This window comes from Cucumis melo, chromosome 6 (genome assembly GCF_025177605.1).
Source record: "Cucumis melo cultivar AY chromosome 6, USDA_Cmelo_AY_1.0, whole genome shotgun sequence".
NCBI lineage: Eukaryota > Viridiplantae > Streptophyta > Magnoliopsida > Cucurbitales > Cucurbitaceae > Cucumis > Cucumis melo.
This window is the reverse complement of record NC_066862.1, coordinates 27,361,550-27,382,306: the sequence shown is the minus strand read 5'-3', so window position 1 is coordinate 27,382,306 and position 20,757 is coordinate 27,361,550. Positions and strand designations below refer to the sequence as shown.

The 20,757-nt window shown below is 36.8% G+C and overlaps 1 protein-coding gene across 8 annotated transcripts in view; it reads right to left on the bottom strand.

Annotated features, from left to right (window-relative positions):
* Positions 1 to 20,757, bottom strand: part of LOC103490628 (sister chromatid cohesion protein SCC4) — a 43,817-nt gene that overhangs the window by 1,374 nt on the left and 21,686 nt on the right. For 3 of the 8 annotated variants that reach the window (XM_051086606.1, XM_051086605.1, XM_051086600.1), the window contains exons 6-10: positions 18,913 to 18,966; positions 12,806 to 12,927; positions 5,065 to 5,211; positions 4,866 to 4,955; positions 4,660 to 4,784 (exon numbers count right to left, since the gene is read on the bottom strand). In XM_051086606.1, coding sequence (XP_050942563.1) covers positions 4,660 to 4,784; positions 4,866 to 4,955; positions 5,065 to 5,211; positions 12,806 to 12,927; positions 18,913 to 18,966 — 538 coding nt within the window. The remainder of the gene's footprint in view (positions 1 to 4,659; positions 4,785 to 4,865; positions 4,956 to 5,064; positions 5,212 to 12,805; positions 12,928 to 18,912; positions 18,967 to 20,757) is intronic. The other 5 variants (XM_008450201.3, XM_051086607.1, XM_051086602.1 and 2 more) reach the window with 4 other exon arrangements.

Below are 20,757 nucleotides of genomic sequence, written 5' to 3'. Positions count from 1 at the left end.
TACACTTTTAATCCGTAAATTTGAAAATGATTCTAAATGGTCCCTAAACTCAAATTGGCTTCTAGTTGCAAATGACTATCATGCTATTAGTAATAGTCCATCCGAGTTAGAGACCATTTTGACTAAAAGGTGCACCTTTTAAAATCTCATACATAAAAAAGATATCAACCCTGAATCTTGTTGACCAAAAGTGAAATTTACCCAAAAAAAAAAAAAAAAAAAAACTATGCAGCAAAGTATAGCTTTGCCACATCCATTAACTAGAACCTAATACATTGATAAGAAAATATAAGATACAAATATGAATACTATTTACAACTTAAGAGACAAGCTTAGAAAACATACAAGGAATTGTTACAGGAAGGCTCAAAGTAAGAAGCCATAATTCAGCTGCTGATGGACACAAAGCTGAAAACTACAGATATACAGATCATTAATCACTTGATCCTTTTTTTCTAAAGGAAATGAATCTCATTTATTATAAAAATGAGGCAGAGCTCAAAGTGCAAGACAGTTATACAATGAGCAATTAAAGAACTAGAGATCAGTAGACGCACCCGGACATCTCAACTAAGTTAACACCCCCTTAGCGTCCTCATCATATCCGAAAAATAGAGTTGTGAAACGACATAGAGTTAGTAAAAGTGGTCCAAAAAATAAGACCTGCCTATCATTAACAAAAGACTAAAAGACAAATCTAAACCGGGCAAAAACAGGGTCCTTGCTTGACTCTCCTTAGCTGGACTCAGAATGACTAAAATAAAAGCTTCCTAGTTGAGATGAATGTCCTGTGTGGAGTAATCCTGGAATCCTTATGACGAAGCATTTAGACGGGAATACTCAAATCGATTGGACCATATTAAAGCCGTGTTGGGGAAAATGTGTTGATTTCTTTGAAACCATATTTCTACTAATAAGGCCTTGATTGCAATGCACCATAATATTTGACGAGATTTTCTTAAATCCGGTCCAGAGAATTTGCAGCACATTACCACTAAAGCTGCCATCGAAAACCCATCTGAAATTAAAAATTTGCAGCAGCCTACACCAACAATTCACGGCATAAGAACACTCGAAAAATAGATGCCGAAGGTCTTCTTGATTCATACAACATAGATGGCACATTTGAAGCATAATCCACATGTTATGTTGACTCTTTTAGGGCTCTTAGTTTCCAAAGCCCCCTGTATAAAGAAACATCAATGGGAGAAGCAGGTGATAGATGAGTAACCAAGGATTTAAGCGAAGTAGCCACTTGGTTCTAGGGAGTCCGGGATAGAATTTACCATTTTCCCATGAAAGAAATCATCCATGATTGAAAGTCAACAACCTCCTCCTCTATTGATAATCTTCTAAAGTAAACCACCTAAGAACTAGTTAGGCTAACCCAGTGCTCAGAAATTGTCCTTTTAAGGCAAGAGGGCAATATGAGATAATCTAGGGAACTTGCTGTTTAGGGGTACTGAAAGCAATTAACACCAACACGAGGCTTACGTGGAAACCCGAGAACCGGGAGAAAAACCACGATATTTTAGTTTTTATTATTTTTCTTATGAATAAATACAATAGGTACAAAGGGAAAGAATAAATAGAACGCAATAGGAGTAAGAGAGAAAAAGATATAGGAAATAAAATCTTCCATATTATTCTTTCCAAAAATACTCTAAGGACAAAGCCCTACTAATTCTAACAAGGAGAATATTATCCAGCCATGGATAAGTCCAAAAAAACACTATGCAGCCATTACCAATTTTGAAAGTGGCCAGTACTTCAATCTTGCGCCATTCTCTTGAAATACTAACCTAAGGGCTTCTCAAACTCAAGTTGTCCTTCCTGTTAGTGTGCCAAAGGAAGGGGTGGATACCGTGAATATTTTTAACTAATTTGCACCACAAGGCCTTTTGTTTTGATATGAATCTCTAGACCCATTTTGATAAAAGAGCCATATTTCTTATTCTCAAATCACTTAGGTCGAGGGCCCCGTCTCTTTGGCTTTTGATGATTTTAAACCATTTAGCCAAGAGGTTCAACTTTCCCCTATTACAACCTTCCCAGAATTTTTTTTCATGATTTTCTCCAAAGTATTAGAAACTGAAATTGGCATGATGAAAGTTGATACGTAGTAAGAACGGAAATTGGAAAGGATTGATTTACATAGTGTGATTTGTCCACCACGAGATAAGTTGTACCTCCACTTGCTTAGTTTATCTTAAATTTTATCTATAATGAGCTGCTAGAATAAGGAGCTTTTTGAGTAGCCTCCAAGCGGTAAACCAAGGTACATTAAGGGAAGTTTTTCTATCTTACATCTTAGTCTTGAGGCTGTACCATTACTCTTTCTAGAAAGTCCCAATTGACCCTATCAGAGGCTTTTTCAAGGTCCAACATAATCAGCCACCCTTTCTTCTTTTTCAGTCTGTATTCTTCCACCACTTCGTTGGCAATGAGAATGGGGTCGAGGATTTTCCTTCCTCCTAAAAAGGTACTTTGAGGAGGATCAATAATGCTTGGCATATATTCTTAAGTCTTTCCGCCAATACTTTTGCCACTGGCTTGTAAGTCAAAGTAGTGAGATTTATTGGCCGGGAATCTTTCACCTTGGAAGCATCCTCTTTTTTCTTGATTACATAAATGAAAATTTCCATTACGAAAGCATTGAGCTTCCCGTTAGCATAGAATTCCTTAAAAAGGGAATGAAATCGTTCTTCAATTTATCCTAGAATTTGATTAAAAATTCTGCCGTGAATACATCTGGCCCCAACGCTTTACTTCTTGCCAACATTTTCTGTGCTGATTTTATTTCTTCAACTGAAAAATTTCGAGGTCAATCTTTTATCCCGATCATTGGAAACTACTGCCCAGTTTAGGGGAAGGAAAGTGGCCAGCATGTGGAGCTTTTGTGTAGAATGACCTGCTGTAGAAGTCAAGAATTAATCCTTCAATCTCCACATACGAGGAGGTTGGAACTCCTTGGTCGTTTACTAATTCGGAAATCAGATTTCTTCTTTTTTTGGCAGCTAGAAACCGATGGAAAAACTTGGTGTTCTCTGTCCCCTAATTTCATCCAATTTAATTTACTTTTCTGAATAAGATCTCTTTCCTCCCTTCTATATAGTTCCAGAAGGTCAGCTTCCAGGATCCATTTTAAGGTACTACTCTCTGTTGCCAAATCCAGCTGCGCCTACTTATATTCTTCATTTGCCAAAGCTTTCAGCAAGTTCTCTTCATTATGTTTCCTGGCTTTTTCACTGTCAATGTTCCATTTCTTCAGCTGAATTTTTAAGGATCGAAGTTTGGAAGATATAACGAAAGCTGACCATCCTTGGTGACTTCCTAAATCCAAGGAGTTCTCAATGAGTCTGCTGCACTGTTTGGCTAACGGTCAACTATTACAGAACCGGAAAGGGGATGACCCCCAACTAAAAGCCCCTGCCTCTAATAATATGGGGAAGTAATCAATTGATCCTTACAGCCATTTTTATAGCCAAAAGTCCTAAATCAGCATATTAAATTTCATTTTCCTACCCAACTTCTTAATTTGAAATCTGGCTGGTAGGGGTGGTCACTGAAACCACAACACTGAAGCATTTATAAAATTTGAACTGAATCTAACCAAAAACTTACTGAAACCGAAAAATGCGGTTTGATTCGGTTTAAAGAAATTCTAAAACTGAATTTCGGTTAAGCTTCATTTTTTCAAACCGATTTTCAAACTGAACCGAACTGCATTTATAAATAAACAATTATATACATATACATATATTTTAAATTTAGGGTTGCCTTGCCTAACGCCTTGCCTAGTGCCTTGCCCCTCCCTGCCCACTATCAGTCTCTCAACTCTCCGCAGTTCGCAGCTCACTTACCACTGCCCGCAGTCAACTTTTCCAATCTTCTCAGCCACTTACTCTCTCTCAGTATCTTGGTTCTCCTCACGTGTCCACCATCTCATCTCTCAAACTCTCCTCACATCTCCCTCACCCCCTGTCTTCATCTCCATCTGGACCATCTCCAATTCTTTCTCATTTCCATCTTTGGCCGGCCATCTTCATCTCTCCGTTCGACCTTCGTCTCCAAGTCTTCCGCTTTATTAGTAAAATTAATCTTTGGCAGTCTTCGGGTTAAATTTCCAACATACTCCATCTCTCACCTTCTTGCCAATCAATATCTCCTTCAATTTCTTTCTAGAAAAAGGGCAAAACTAAAAATCGAACCGAACCAAATCGCATATATGCTGTCCAGTCTGAACAGACAAAGCAGGGTGATTTGGTTTTGCCAATAAAATTTTTTAAATTTGCAATTCAGTTCGGTTTGCCACAAAACCAAACCAAACCAAACCATTTCCACCCCTACTTGGGTTTTTTTAAAAGGAAACAAGTCTCAAATCTTATTAATAAAATCAAGACTAATGCTCAAAGTACAAGAGAATTATACACGAAACACACGCAAAAAAAGGAGAGTCTGAAGATCACCCCTACTTTGGTTCGTAGGAAGGTTAACAAAACCTCTAAAATAAGGGCCAAAAAAATGCAAATCAACACATCACTTGGCAAGGGTCAAACTCACTACAAGGCAGTGGTAGTTGGCCACTTAAAACCTTGCAGGGGAAGGTTAAGACCTCAAATATTTGCTGTATTCTCCTATCTAAATGGAAAAAGATACCTTGCTTCTTGTAAATCATGTTGCTTCATCAGTAAGAGGCCATATGCAAAAAGAACACTTGTTTTCTCTCGAACACCAACAAAAGAATCCATCATGCTGTAAACTGGTCCAATCAAGTCAAGTGCCTGTAATGCTATTTCAATCAACCAAACTAAAGCTTGTATATTTCATCTTGTATATAAATTCTAAGCAGGAGAAAATGTTACAAGAGTAGATGATTCAGCATCGCCAATACAGATATAAGATACAGCCGCATAAACTTGGCACATTGCTTGAATTGATTTGCTCTCTGTAAGCTACACAATCAGACAGGAGAATCAACAAAATTTGTCACAAACAACAAACCATAAGCACAGGGTGAGACTTCAAGCAGTATCAGAAGCATGGAAACTAAAATTGCAAGACCTTTGCAGCTTCGATATAATGGAAAGTTGCTTCATGGTAACAACCAACGTAGTGAGCATACTGGCCTCTAAGCATCTCAATCATACTCTCACATGCCTGTAAGATTGTAGGAAAGCGCAAAAACCAATTCTTCATCTGCACTAAGGCCTACATAATACAATTCAGGTATTTAGACAAAGGATGCGCCTACCAACTGAGAGGCAAACACTCCACTTTATTTTTTTGGATATTGTCACATATTTTTTAACAGGAAACAAATTTCTAATGAAAAGAAGCAAAGATGTTCAAAGAATATACACTCCAATGAAGAATAAGAAGACAAAACCTGAAACATCCAAAGAATGGAATACTAAGATGTAGATTTGTGTACGGTCATTTATATCTTACAATTATTTTTAGATGTCCTTTTCTTTTACAATTAATTCCTTACCTGGGATTCGTCTTGTGTTATAATCATTTTTTTTAAAAAAGGAAACACACTTTTCATTGATTAATGAAAAGAAACATAGTCTCAATATAAAAGATACAAGAGGATCAATAGGTGCACCCGGACATCTCAACTAGGTTGACAACCCTTAGCGCCCTTATCATATCCAAACAAGGAGAATAATCAAAATAAGAAATAAGAAACACATCCAAAACTCAATGTCCAAAGAAAAGAATATAGGAACATTAAGACCAAGAACTTAAGAAAAATAACAAGCAGCGATGCAAATACAAAATGACTCCTATGACAGAAAAATAAGTACACAAAAAGACTTCTGCTACCTAGGAGGGAGAATGAAAGCCTGCCAATTCAGATTGAGCTCCTGAATTGAAAAGTCTTCAAAAACCTTTGGAAGTGTGCACCATGAAGAAGCGTATAAACAAGGAAGCTCAAAGAGGTCCAGCCAAAGGGAAATTTTATCGTGGAAGACTCGTCGGTTTCTTTCAAACCATAATTCAGATAGTAAGGCTTTTACCGCGTTGCTCCAAATGAAAAAAGGCCTTTTCTTGAGGGCTGGACCCACCAAAGTATGTTGGAAATTACTCCTAAAATCATTTCCAAAAACCCAAGATAGACTAAAGGTTTGAAGCAATCTGAACCAGCATCTTGTAGCGTAGTCACAATCAAAGGGATGGTGATGTAAATCCGCCAGATCATTTAAACAAAAGGGGCAGATATGAGGCAATAGGCAGTGAGAGGGAAGTTCCCTTTGCTTTTTGAAAAGGAGACAACCGCTTTATTAATAATCAAACTTAAAGTACAAGAGCTATATACTAATAGTACCAAAAGAGAGATCTAGAGATTAGGGGACGCACTCGAACATCTTAACTAGGTTGACACTTCTTTAACGTCCTCACCTTGTCTACGTAGCTTAAACTCTTGCTCTTTGATGGAAGATTAGACATGGGCCTTGTATTTGCCAACCATCTTGTATAGTCTACCTTAGACAGGAAACTCTTCAATATGGAAATCTAACCACCCCTGCATAATGTCCCCTCTGAACACACTCGAATGTTGGAGTGACCACATTCAACTTTGGACCAAAAATCACAGCATAGTATCCATCCAACTTTGGACCTGATTTTGACACTTCCATTCTTCCTCGATCCAACTCCCCAAAATTATGAAAGAAACCATCTTCCGTACCTCCCATAAGGGCCGCTATAGATTCCACGAACCAGTTCAGCTGTGCCTTTGAAACTGACAGCCGTCTTTTTGCTTCCACATCTTCTACTTGGAAATTTCCATCTTCCAACCAGATACAATAGTGTGCTCGGAGGACTCGACATCTTATCACTTCCATCGTTTCAAAACTTCTGACTGAATGCTGAAGAAACACTAGGGAGGCGGACGGAAAGGAAAAAATTGAGTCGCCGATATTGACCACTGGAGACTGGAGTAGTGGAAAGAGAAGGGGAAGGATGGGAGAGGCGAAGGATAGTAGATGGGAAGGAGAGAGGAGATAAAAGAGAGAAACTTACCTTTGACTGGGTTTTGGAGGGGGCTAAAGGACCGAGAGGAGTTTCCTTTGCATAACGGCAGCACAATTCAAATTCCCAAAAAGCATAATCCAAAGAGTAATATTCACTCTTCGCGAGCTGTTTGATTTCCAGAGGCAAATTTCCGGTGAATTTTCAAGGGGTGAAGCAGCAGAAAGGTGATTAACAAGGGATTTAACAGAGAAGGAACCACTTGTTTCCAAAGACCACATTCTTTTATCTGGCGCACTCAGCAATTTTTTTCCTGCCAACAAAGGTAAAAGAGCCTGAAAATCATTAATTTCTTCTTCTTTCTGCAATCTTCCGAAGGTTACAGACCAAGAAGTACAGAAATCCCAATGGTCAGCGGTAGATCCTTCCGAAATGCGTGTGATTCTGAACAAACGTGGGAATGAGAATTTTAGAGAGATTTTACTAGCCACAGATCTGACCAGAAGGCTGTTCTCCTGCCATTTCCTACTTTAAAAACCGCCAAAGCTTCAATTTTACACCATTGTCTTGAAATATTGATCCACACCCACAGGTTTCCAAAATGCGCGTGATTCTGAACAAACGTGGGAATGAGAATTTTAGAGAAATTTTACCAGCCACGGATCTGACCAGAAGGCTATTCTCCTGCCATTTCCTATTTAAACACCGCCAAAGCTTCAATTTTACGCCATTGTCTTGAAATATTGATCCACGCCCACAGGATTCTAAGATTGCACAATTCCGTACCACTGGTATGCCAATTAAAGAGGCTGCTCCCATGAATGCTTTGAATAACCTAGAACCAAAGGGAATCTGATTCAAGCATGAAATGCCAACCCCAGTTGGAGAGAAGAGCTAAGTTTTTAAGCTTCATACTACACCAACCTAGACCCCATCCTTTTGAGATTTTATCACAAGCACCCACTTCACTAAATGGTTTACCTTGCCACCCTTGTTCAAAGTTAATTTTCCACCCCTTGAACTTTTGAAATTTGTCAATAACCGGCTGCCAACAAGCGACCTTTCTTGGATATTCTCTCTTCGGTTTACACCAAATTGATTGTTATTTTGTCTGGGAAAAACATGATAAGATTTGGTGTCCACAGGATATGTGAAGACTAAAGAACAATTAGGAGATATTTTCACAAAAGCTTCAAATGGATCTCGAATAGAGTACCCTTAAATCACCAATTCAACAATGTAGGGGCTTGAACACAAAACCTCCATGGACAACCTACACTAATACCATCTTAAATCAGCAATTTAACCAAAAGCTTAAGTTCGTGGTTGAAGGCAAATTTAATTATATATCACTAACAAGTACCTATCTAACAACTTGGGAATGATTAACAACATGTGCTTCAACTTGAGGGGAGTGTTAATATGTAACTATAGAAGTTTATTAGTCTTTTGTCCTTTATCGTAATTTACTATTCTTAGTTTCGGACTTCCATGTATGTTTCTATATATATTTTTTTGAAACGGAAACAAACCTCTTTATTAATGATAAAAAAAGAGACTAATGCTCAAAATACAAGAGAGGTATACCAAGAGCAAAAAGGATTAAAAGAACAAATAAATACAACATAAACCGAGACAAGGGAGAGCATAAAGAAATTACAATGAGCAAGGCATGACTCTAAATCCCATAACAAAAACTAAAAACAAGGCAAAATGAAACAACTTTCAAGAAGGAGCCCCTAGACAACTGAAATCTAGATCACAAGTTGCTTTAAAAAAAATTGATGGGAAGGAAGGCACCAAGAATAGGTAACCAGCCGTGCTGCTTCAAACTTGAATAAAAATGCAATCCTGAGCCCTGGAAGACTTGCTGAAACCTTTCATATCATCAATAAAAACTGCAGATGTACTGCTGAGAAACCCATCAAAGCTACACTTGAAATTCTAAAAATGAGAAAGAAGAGGCAGAAATATAAAGAAAAATGCCAAAAAAATCTCTCCCTTAACAAAGATCTTTAACTTGTTTCAACATCCCTACGAATACACCTTGAGAGTCGCCATATTCCATACAATTTTAAGAATATATGCCTGAAAAACCAGAAAGCCTGTCTACTTTCAGTGCTCAGCCCAAGACTATCCAACATTTCTCAACAAAGGACTTCAATTGATTTGAAATACCACATTATTGAGCTTGTGAGGGAATATTAGAGGTCTGTTTTTCTCAGTCTGAAACAAAGAATTTGGATCAGTTTCTAAGGGGTCCTTCAACAAATGATCTTCCTTCGGATCTAATCTTGTCAAATGACCAGGATTCTTTATTGATGAGGGAAACGGAGATAAGCTCTTTGAATTAGGAAAAGAAAAGTATTTAAAATGTGGATTGAACTTGTTCAGAATAACAGATCTGTTTGAAGTAGAGGGGGCTTGAAGGTGGGCACAAATCATCATCAATGAAGAAGTCCTCTATCAAGCCCAGGTCTAAACTTATGAGAGCATTTTTGTCAAACAGAGGGTTGATGATGATTTTTGCTTGAAAATAGATTTTCAACATTTTCTGAATCTCTCTCCAATTATCGAATGCAAAGAGTCTTGTGACAATCCTAAGATGCTCAAGCTTTGCTCGAATAACTTCAGTATTTTTATTCACCCATTGACTCTGTTTTTCTGTCTTCAAAACAGAGGAAGTACAAGAACTTCCTTCTTCTAAACTGAAGCTGGTCTGGTAGTCTACTTTGAGGGCATCCTCATCTCCTGTCTTTTTACCAAAGTCTTCGGTGGCTTTAGATCTGACCTTGTCTGCAAAACTTGAGTTGTTGGCATGTGATGAAGTAGTAACCTTGGGATGATTACTCAAAAATCATTTAACATATTCCAGCTTAGATAAGAAGTTTCCAGCAAGTCGTGAAAGGACCTCCATCCCTGTTTATCTTCCCCTGAACACATCCGTATAAGTTGAGCGACCTCCTCACTTAGGCCAAAAGTTGCAACTTAACATCCATCCATCGTTGTCATGTATGTTTCTATATATTGAATTCTAATGTATAGAATGATGATGAATTCTCTCATATTTTGCTCTAACGTTATAACAAATTATATTTGCCTAGTGCAGAAAAGAGAGAATGCTGTCTCTTGTTAAGGATTTTTGCCCAATCAGTCTTACTACTTTAACATATAAGGTAGTTGCGAAACAAGTCATGGATGCAATCATAAGCCCTTTCCAAAGTGTGTTTATTGAAGGAAGACAGATTCTTGACCTGGTTTTGATTGCTGACGGGGCAGTTGAAGATTATAGGGCTAAACGGAGAAAGGGCTGGACTTTGAAGCTTGATCTTGAAAAAGCTTTTGGCCTAGTGCTGTAGCTTGGTGTTATTTAAATAAGGAATTTAAGAATTACCCCATTCAAGACATATGCCTCAACTGGGATGTTTCTCTCTCTCAACCAGCATTATGATTGGTGATTTCAACTGCAGGATATTCAGATTGAAAGATTCTTACAGCAGGCTCTTTCTAAGCCTTGAAGTCTTGGTGGATAGCTTCATTTTTTTGCTTACTTTAGCCATAGAATTTTCATGTATATCTTGTTTTGGCCTTCACAGGTGTTGATGTTTTCTCTGGTTTGTATTGTTTTTCTTTTTTTTTTGTGATAGCTTCTGTTGTCTGGGCCCTATTGTATTAAGCTGGACATCGAATAATTTTAGTTTGGTTTTGTTTCGTTTCTTTGGGATATGATGGTTAGCGCTAAGGGGATGTTAGAACACCAAGTAGAGTGTTCTATATATTCATAAAACAACCGAACTTTAACAAAATTAAAGCCTTCAAGAGTCTTAAAAACACAGCACAACACAAGATCTAAATTTATTATAATGAACTATAAGAAAATACAAGATAAACCCAAGTATAAGGTAATTGGAACCTCCCTCTTGAGTGCTCTCACCCAAGCCCTAAATCACTCGACAGAATTATCTCCCTCTCTCACTTGCCTTCCCTCCATTGATAACAAGATGTAACCACCCTAGTAACTACACTCACATAATAACTACTAGTAACTACACTTACACAATAACTATTAATATCTTCCTAAGTATCTAATTACCTTTATACCCCTAACCCTATACTAACCTAGATATCTAACATTACCCGGCTCTTCAAAAACACCTTGTCCTCAAGGTGTGCTTACAAATATGATCACAAAACCGACCCTCTTCTTCTTCTTCTTCTTCTTCTTCTTCTTCTTTTTTTCTTTTTTACCAACAATTTTCAGTAAACTGCCCTTCAAGTTTTTTTTTAAAAAAAGTAAGTTCCTCCATCAGCTTCAAAAAATTCCTTGCATATCCCCAAAATGGCCCCCCTTTTTTTATTATTACTGCAACGATTAATTTCTCATAATCGGTCAGTTTGTATTTTTGGAAATTCCGTTCGGTCCAAAAAATACATGAATCGAAGTCCTTACCGCTAAACACCGGTAACTCTACCTTCTTGAATTTGTTTTGATCACTCATATCTTCTTTGACTCCTATCTTCATTCGTTCTTTGTTCCTGGTTTCTTTTGTCGGTGTATTTCCTCCTTCGACTGTGCTCTCCATCCTCGTCATTTGACTTGCCGATGCTGTGCTTCCTTCACTCATTGCAATTTTTTTCTTCGCGAAGCTTTCAATGCACTGTATCTGTTGTTGTTTCTCAGGTTGATCCTTTAACCACTTGCTCATCTTCGATTCCTCAATTATTTCAATGGTCGCTTCACCTTGCTCTACCTTATTCTCACTTGTCTTTATTTGGTTGAATGAATCTTCTGTTTCTCTCGTTGTCGTAGATTTCTCAGAAGGCAAATCATGCCTTCAATATATTTTATTAGCGAATCTTCTGCCTTCAATATATTTTATTAGCGAATCTTCTGTTTCTCTCATTGTCATAGATTTCTCACGAGTCATACCTTCAATATATTCCATTAGTACTTCTTGTTGCTGCTGTTGTTTTTCCATTTGTAAACGGATCTTCTCAATAGTTCTTGTCATGGAAGATAACTTTCCCTCAATCACCAGCAATTTTTGAAGTTCCTCTCGTATATCAGATAGCCTCCGATCAATGGATTCAAACCTCTCTTCCACCTTCTTTGCCATTATCCTCCGTTTTCCCATGTTTTGATGCTCTAATACCAATTTGTTAGAACACTCTTGTTAGAACACCAAGTAGAGTGTTCTATATTCATAAAACAACTGAACTTTAACAAAATTACAGCCTTCAAGACAGTCTTAAAAACATAGTACAATACAAGATCTTAATTTATTATAATGAACTATAAGAAAATACAAGATAAACCCAAGTATAAGGTACTTGGAACCTCCCTCTTGAGCACTCTCACTCGAGCCCTAAATCACTCAACAGAATAACCTCCCTCTCTCACTTACCTTCCCTCCATTGATAACAAGATGTAACCACCCTAGTAACCACACTTACACAATAACTACTAATACCTTCCTAAGTATCTAATTACCTCTATACCCCTAACCCTATACTAACCTAGGTACGTAGCAGGGGACAAACTCCTTAGTTATTTATTTTGGTAATATATATATATACCCTAGTTATGAAGTTCTGAAGCTACGGGACAAACTCCACCAAAACAACCTAACGAATATCAGCTTGCATCATTTGGAGATACTTCTTGAAAAAGAAGTTAAAAGTGTGTGCTAAATATCACGAAAACTTCAGAACACCACAAGGAAAAGGCAAAGACTAAGTCAACAAGACACAAATGGAGGGTGAGAGAGGGATCACAATTGAAAAAATGTACACTTACAGATAAATAAACTTTTCTAGTCCTTACCTCTTGAGCCTCAACAAATTCAGAACGTGTCAGCTCAATGGCTACTTTGTTTTCAAGAAGTTGCATAATGAGCATTAAATAAACGCCAGCCATCCATATGGCAGAGTGCTGCAAACTGACTTCTGCTAAAAACAAAGTTCCATAGAGTTAATTAATTAGAGTTTTTTAGTTTGTTACAACATGAAATTGTGCGGTGTATATAACTGTAGATTTATCCCTTAATTAGTGTTATTGTAATTGCTGAAATTAGAATGTGAATCGCAATATAACTTTTTCCTTTTATATTTTAGGCCTTTCTTCTATTTAAGTGAGACTTGTGATGCCGTAAAGGAAAAATATATTATTCAATAAAATACCATTTTTGATATGATATCAAAGTCCAAGTCACCCAAATGGTCATTGGAACCAAAAAAACAGAATTGGAATCTGATCCAAGAATGGTAAATCCAAAAAGACACCATCTTGACGGGGCATGCTGAGGATCCCCAATTAGAAAAACTAAGGGACCTCATAATCCAAATAGGATAGATTGGCTACTCCTCTTCTCATTGTCAATTGGTTTTAAACCCTAATAATAAACAAAAGGAATTCTAGAACTTGTTACCTAAACGATGAAATAAGGATGTGCTCAGTATTGGCAAAATAAACACTTGGATGTATTTTAGTTTAGAAAGTCACACACACCCAGATATATATAGGCTTTCAAGAGAATCCTAAACTAAGGAATGTACAATTACAATAAAGAACAACTACCATAATAACATATAGTATAATTATGGAATCATGTGGTAGTTGAGAAATATAGTATAGCATTTTGTTCCAAAACTATTAAGATAATCAACTCAGCTATAAACTAAATGTGCCAGATATTGTTCTCCCAATTCTTTTTATTTTATATTTTATTTTTATTTTTAAAACGGAAACAATACTTCTTTTTAAAAGGAAACTGGTCTCTTAATTGATAATAATAAAGCTCAAAGTACAAAAGGTTTATACAAAGAGCGAGGCAACTGCAGACCAAAAAGATCAGGGGGTGCAGCCGGAAACAAGACTATTCATTGATATTGATACGATGAAAGAGTCTAATGTTCAAAGTACATGAGAGGAAACAAAAAAAAAAAAACTTCAAACATGCCAATACAAGGCAAGAACCAAATTACATCATAGACTAAAACTCTGGAGAAAAAATAAAACAATCCAATTAAACACAGAGAAACCCAAATTCCAAAAGACTTAAACTTGAACAAGCATGAAACAAAAGGAAGAAAGGCTTCTAATACAATATCTTGGACATGTTGAGCTTGAGATTAACAAAGAGCCCATTAAGTATGATTGACGAAAAATTAAAGCCAAAGAAGAAGGAAAAAAACAGTTGCTGCAACAAACCAAATGTTGATGAAGGAAGAGCCCCGAACTTTCAGTTTGATAGAACAAGAAACTGATGCCGAGGAGCCAAAAAATACAACTTGTTTTTCCATTGTATTGACAGGCCTTTATTCTCCTTCCAAGTTGATGCTTTGTCCCAAAGATCCATGGCCAGCTCCTTCAGTTAGTTATTGGGTTTTATCCCCCTTGTTTTTTGTAATGGCTTCCATTGTATTATTCTGATTTATTGATCCTTGTAAGAACATGTACCTTCATTATTCTCTATTGTGCTCCTTTAGTTAGTTATTGGGTACTAGGGAGTGTTAACCTAATTGAGATGCCCACTCAAGAGGGATAAGGCAAGGGGAACCTCTCTCCCCCTTCCTTTTCCTTCTTGTTGGCGAAGTGCTTAGTTTTTCTTGAAAAGGAAACGAATCTCATTTATTGAAAAATGAGGTAGAGCTCAAAGTACAAAAAGGTTATACAATAAGCAGTTAAAGAACTAGGGATCGGTAGAGGCACTCAGACATTTCAACTAAAGAAGTGAAATGATGTAAAGCTAATAAAAGTGGTTGAGAACATAAGACCTTTACATCAGCAACCTATCATGAACAAAAGACTAAAAGACAAATCTAAACCGAGCAAAAACAGGGCCCTTGCCTAACTCTCCTTAGCTGGACTCAAAATACTAAACAATAAAAGCTTGCCAGCTGAGATGAATGTCCTGTGTGGAGTAATCCTAGAATCCTCCGACCACGGAGCACCATGATGAAGCATTTAAACTGGCATACTCAAATCGATCGAACAATACTGTAGCTGTATTGTGGAAAATGCGTTGATTTCTTTCAAATCATATTTCTACTAATAAAGCCTTGACATCCAGTTTAATTTACTTTTCTGAATAAGGCCTCTTTCCTCCCTTCTGTATAGTTCCACAAGGTCAGCTTTCAGCATCCATTTTAGGGTACTACTCTCTATTGTCAAATCCAGCTGCTCATCCTTATCTTCTTCATTTGCCAAAGCTTTCTGCAAGCTCTCTTCATTATGTTTCCTGGCTTTTTTACTGTCATTGTTCCGTTTTTTCAGCTGATTTTTTGTCTTTTTTATAAGAAACATGTATATTCATGCAACAAAAGAGAACAACCAAAGGGCAAGAGACAGGAGGGCCCTCCCCAACAGAAACTAAAGTACTATGGCCTTCCAATTGTTGAAAATTATAGAAAGGCTGTAATTACAAAAGTGTTTGATGTAATTTGTATTCCACCAAGAAGCTGTGTGTTGCAACACAATCCAAAAAGAATCAAAAGAATTATAGTTGTCTTAAAAATTTTTACTATTGCTCTATTTCCAAATGCACCACAAAAGGGACCGGGTAGCATATCTCCACAAGATGTTTCCTTTCAGACTAGAACCTCTAATGTTGAGCCCTTCCGGTATCCAACTACCAATCTTACTAGGAAGACAAAGCTCCTAATCAAAGATTCTAAACAAGGTGTTTCGAAAGACAAAGCTCCAAATCAAAGAATTTTCGGTTGAATTTTTAAGGATCGAAGTTTGGAAGATATAACAAAACCTGACCATCCTTGGTGACTTCCAGAATCCAAAGAGTTCTCAATGAGTCTGCAACATTGTTTGTCTAACAACCAACTATTACAGAATCGAAAAGGGAATGGCTCCCAACTAAAAGCCCCTACCTCTAATAATATAGGGAAGTGATCCGAGCATAATCGAGCTTGCTGTGTAACTCTGGTGTTTATAGACAATTCATCCCATTCGGAGTTAATTAAGAATCTGTCTAGCAAGGATCTGGAAATTGTGTTGCCTTCTTTTGGACCAAGTGAATTTCCCATTTAAGAGTGGAATTTAAAAAAAATTTGATTCTTCTATAAACTTGTCGAATTTTCTCATGCCCCTGGTTTGTCTCCCAATGGGAAATCTCTCCTGAATTATTCTTGAAATCATTGTTTTTTTCTAGAAAACGAGACAAGCTTCTATATTATTAATAATAAACTCAAAGTACAAGAGAGATATACAATGAGAATAATAGAGAAGCCTAGAAAAGGGGGAGAGAGAGAGAGGATCAATAGGTGCACTCGGACATCTCAACTAGATTAAAACCCCTATAGCATCCTCATGATCTCTAAAAAACTTTTGAAACATTGTTAGCGAAGTGCATAGTAGTCTCCAGTGTTTTGAAAGGCGCGTGCCTAGGTGAAAAGCGCAACATGGGCACCTCACCTTGGATAGGCAAGGTGCATTGAGGAAGGCGCGCTTAAGTGTGCCTACTCCCACTTGTGTGCCAATGGAAGGAATGGCTCCCATAAATGCTTTTACTACTTTACACCATAGGGCATTCTGTTCTGACATAACCATTTTGATAAGGGAGCCATATTCCTTATTTTCATATTGCATAAACCGAGACCTCCATCTCTTTCTGTTTTGGTGAGTTTGTTCCATTTAACCAAATGATTCAGCTTCTCCCCGCAGTTACCTTCCCGAAAGAACTTTCTCATAATTTTTTCCAAAGTATTACAAATAAAAGCTGGCATGAAGAAAGTGGATATGTAATATGTGGGTAGGATAGAAAGGCCTGTTCAAGAAAAGATTCAGCATGGAAATATGCTTAATTGCAAAACGAGCAAAATGTTAATACCTTAGTGTGGATTTTGTTTAAAAACAACTAAAGCTTCATGTTCATGCTCATGTTCATCTTCCACACAACTACCACCCCAGCCCACCCTCACAACAATTAATTTGGATGACTCTGAGAAGGACAAAGAAGATATAGATGGTTATAAGTCGAATGATGGAGAGAATGAAGATAGACCTATTTAGTGAAGATGACTTCGATCTTTATAATTTTAGAGTTGTATTTGTGATTGTTCTTGGGTCATTTCACTTAACTTTGTGTTGAATGACTAATATTTAACTCTTATACATCTTTTATTTTTTTGTACAAGTCTCATTTCTATCCATCCATGTTTTGGTTTTGTAAATAAAGATGTATATAGTACATAAATATATATTTTTAACTTTTTAATTAGTGCACCTCACAAAAAAAAAAAAAAGCTCATGCCTCTCTGTGCACTTGGCACCTAGGCTCCAGAGGGCCATTGCGCCTTAGTCACCTTGGGCATTTTAAGACACTGGTAGTCTCATAACGAATCTAGACATGAAGGGTTGTATGAAGAATTCAAAGTTGGAAAAAATAATGTTCATGATCCCATTCTCCAATTTGCAGATGACATCTTTTGCAAGTTGTATGAAGGTATGCTTAGAAATTAAAAAAAGACACTCAAAATTTTTGAGTGGAGTTTCGGGCAAAAGATCAATTGGGAGAAGTCAGCCATTTGCGGTATTAATATTGAGGACAACAAGATCCCCTCAGCGGCATCCATGCTGTATTGCAAAATAGAAAAACTTCCTTTGATGTACCTAGGTCTTCCTTTGGGAGGATACCTAAAAAGTGCTCACTTTTGGCAGCTTGTCTTGGATAAAGTACTGAAGAACTAGATAAATGGAAGCGATTCAATCTTCCAAGTGGAGGAAGACTTTTCCTTTGGTGCCACCGTGTACCACTCGTTTGTCGGCTCCAGAGGACCAATTAGTAATGCGTCTTTGGGAATCGGTTTGTGGAGCGAATTTTGGATAAATACACGATGAACTGAGTAATAGTAGCTTCTCAACGCCATAGCAGTAGGCTGAATTGATGACATTAGTTTGGATTTGAAGGTTAATGGCAATGAAATCCGCTGGATAGGTGTTGTTGGCGTGAATTCCACTGATTTTTGCAGCAACAAGGATAATATATCGAGGTTTTTGATTAGCAAAGAATGATTTGACATTGGATTGGCGAGTTAGTCAAGCTAAGAAGAGAATGAAGAAGGAGATTCGTGAATCCAAGCTGCTGAAGTTTTCAGACAATGGTGGAACCGACGAGGCCATGGTGACCCGCGATGAAGATCTTTGCCGATTTATCAAAGAGGAACAAGGATCCCGACGAAGTGTTGTTGGCAGTGCTGCCCATCGTTGGAGGTGGAAGGAGAGAATTGTTGGCGGCCGGCGAGAGGAGGAAGGAATATGTGAGGGCACATGGGAATATTGATGCTAGAGTAATCTGCATTCCCTACTTTTCCAACGATAGAACAAATTGTTGATGTGTTAACTAAAGGTCTCCTAAAATGGAAATTTATTAGTTTAATTGGTGAGTTGGCAATAAACGATATCTTGTCGTCACATAAGGGGAGAATATATTATTTCCTTTTATGTTAAATATCTATTTTTTGTGGGGTTGTTTTAAAATAGAGCAAAATGAACCAAATTATTTATAAATATAGCAAAATTTCACGGTCTATTAGACGTGGCATTTTGATATATATATGTGAATATGTTCAACAGTTTTGTCATTTAAAACAATTTTCCTTTTTTTGTATTCATTATATTATATTTGCTGATTTTGAATTTTCTTGATTTGTATCGAGTGTTCCTTTTGTTTAAGAAACTCTTTCCTTCTCAAAGAAAATATGACATGAAGTATAAACTCAACGGTATATTTGAAATTAACCAACAATTTCACCAGTTAAACGATCATGCACAATTTCCATGGAAGGAACTTTTTCCCCTTCTTTTTACAAAATATGCATTTTATACATACGCACACAAAATATGCGTTGAAAAGAAACAATCAAAATTCAACATTGGGAAGTAGAAGTATGGATAGTATTCGAACTTCCAAGTGTTACCTCTTACGCCATCAGCTATCCCAAGCTTCACCAATTCCTCTGCAAGAAAAATTTCTATGAGCAAATTTGAGTTGCTCCAAAAACCAACAAAAGCAGAACTTGTGAATCATAATACACGCCCAAAACTAAATTCTATAGAACATTCGGTATCAAGTTAATTGAGGAGCCCCCTAAGTTCATTCTCTTGATTTTTTCCTAAGTTATTGATTTGTCAATCGACTCTTATGAACAACCAGTAGCTAATTCTCACTCTCGAGGGATGATAAGAAAGTGATGGTAAAACTCATAAGGTTTAAGAGAATCAAAATAATGTATTCCGTTCACAGAAGACACACATATATATACAAGTGTATAAGAGTAACCTAAGTAGGAGAAGGTAAAAAGACCATAAAGAACAATATAACAAAAATAGTTAAAATACTAATAAGGTAATAAAAAAAAAGGAAGGACAATTTGAAAAGATATATATATTTTTTTTTTGAAACGGAGACTATTTGAGAAGATATGTATAACAGTGTTATAATACTTATATTAGCACATAAAATATCATTTGCATTTTAAATCAAAAGAATTCTAGAGGTTTGTATCTCCTTGCCCTTCTCTCTTCTCGCTCTCTCTTTAGTCAGTAGCTCCAATTGCTTTTGCCGAATTCTCCGGTTAAAATTACTACTTTCTCTGGTTAGTAAGTTGTTGCTTAGCCTCCTTCCTCTGCGTTTTCAATTTTCTAGTGTTAAGGATAGGGAGATTGGAAATTGCAAAGTCAGATAATTTATTTTTCTGTATATGGTTCGAAGATCTGTTCTTTGTAGAAACATGGCAAGTAAGTTGATTGTGGCATTAACTTATTTGCAGCTTCTTTGGAAATAATCTCCTCATCTTTTAGTGCACGACAGAAAACATGTTTTTTTCAAGACGACATTAATTCAAAAAGAGAATTTGAGATTCCAGCCGATTAGCATGCCCAATAAATAAGTTATCTAGCCTCGGTTGTTTGAATTGTCTCAAGTCTTCTTCCAGGACTTCTTTTTCCATGGATTTTATAGGGTTCTCAATTCAGATTTGATAATTTTATATAAAATATTCAATATTCAGAATAATTGAGAGGGTACATAATAATCTTTTACAATGGAAAATAAATAGAACTCAAAGAAACCACTAAAGGAAAATACATAAAAAGAACATACCAAAAGGGAAAATAGTAATAAACCATAAACTCTAATTTCCTTTAACATCCTCTCTCGAACTCAAGATGGTAGAATGATGAACAACTTGAATTTGTAAAGAAAACATCAAAATCAAATTAACAAATCTGGGATATAATCAAAAACCCATGAAGAACCAAATACAAAAAAACTTTTAGGCTGGAAACATAAACCTACGAGGAATGAAATAAAAACCTCTTAGCTAGAACAAAAGATCCTCATAGAGATCTATAACAGAACCCATGAATGACTGATTTGAAAACGAAACATACCCACATTTTTTTCCAAATAGAGATTTGCTATAATTGCAAATAAACCAAATTGAAGCAAACAGAACTAACTAAACTAAACTAAATCGAGTGACAAAAAAACTTAAATGCATTTAGAGACCGAAATAGTTTGACTGGACCAAACCAAACCAAAAAATAATTGAACCGGTTAACTCAAATGATTCCTTAAACCTTTGATGGAACTGGTGAAACTCGACAACAAATATGATCCATTAGCTATAGAGACAAAAATGACAGCCCAAACACAATGAACCTATGGCGATGTGTTCTGCACGGCGGAGCAAAGACAAACTTGATGACGGATATGAGTCAAATCTAGTTGGTGAGTCTGAGACCCATGAACAAGCTGGGAA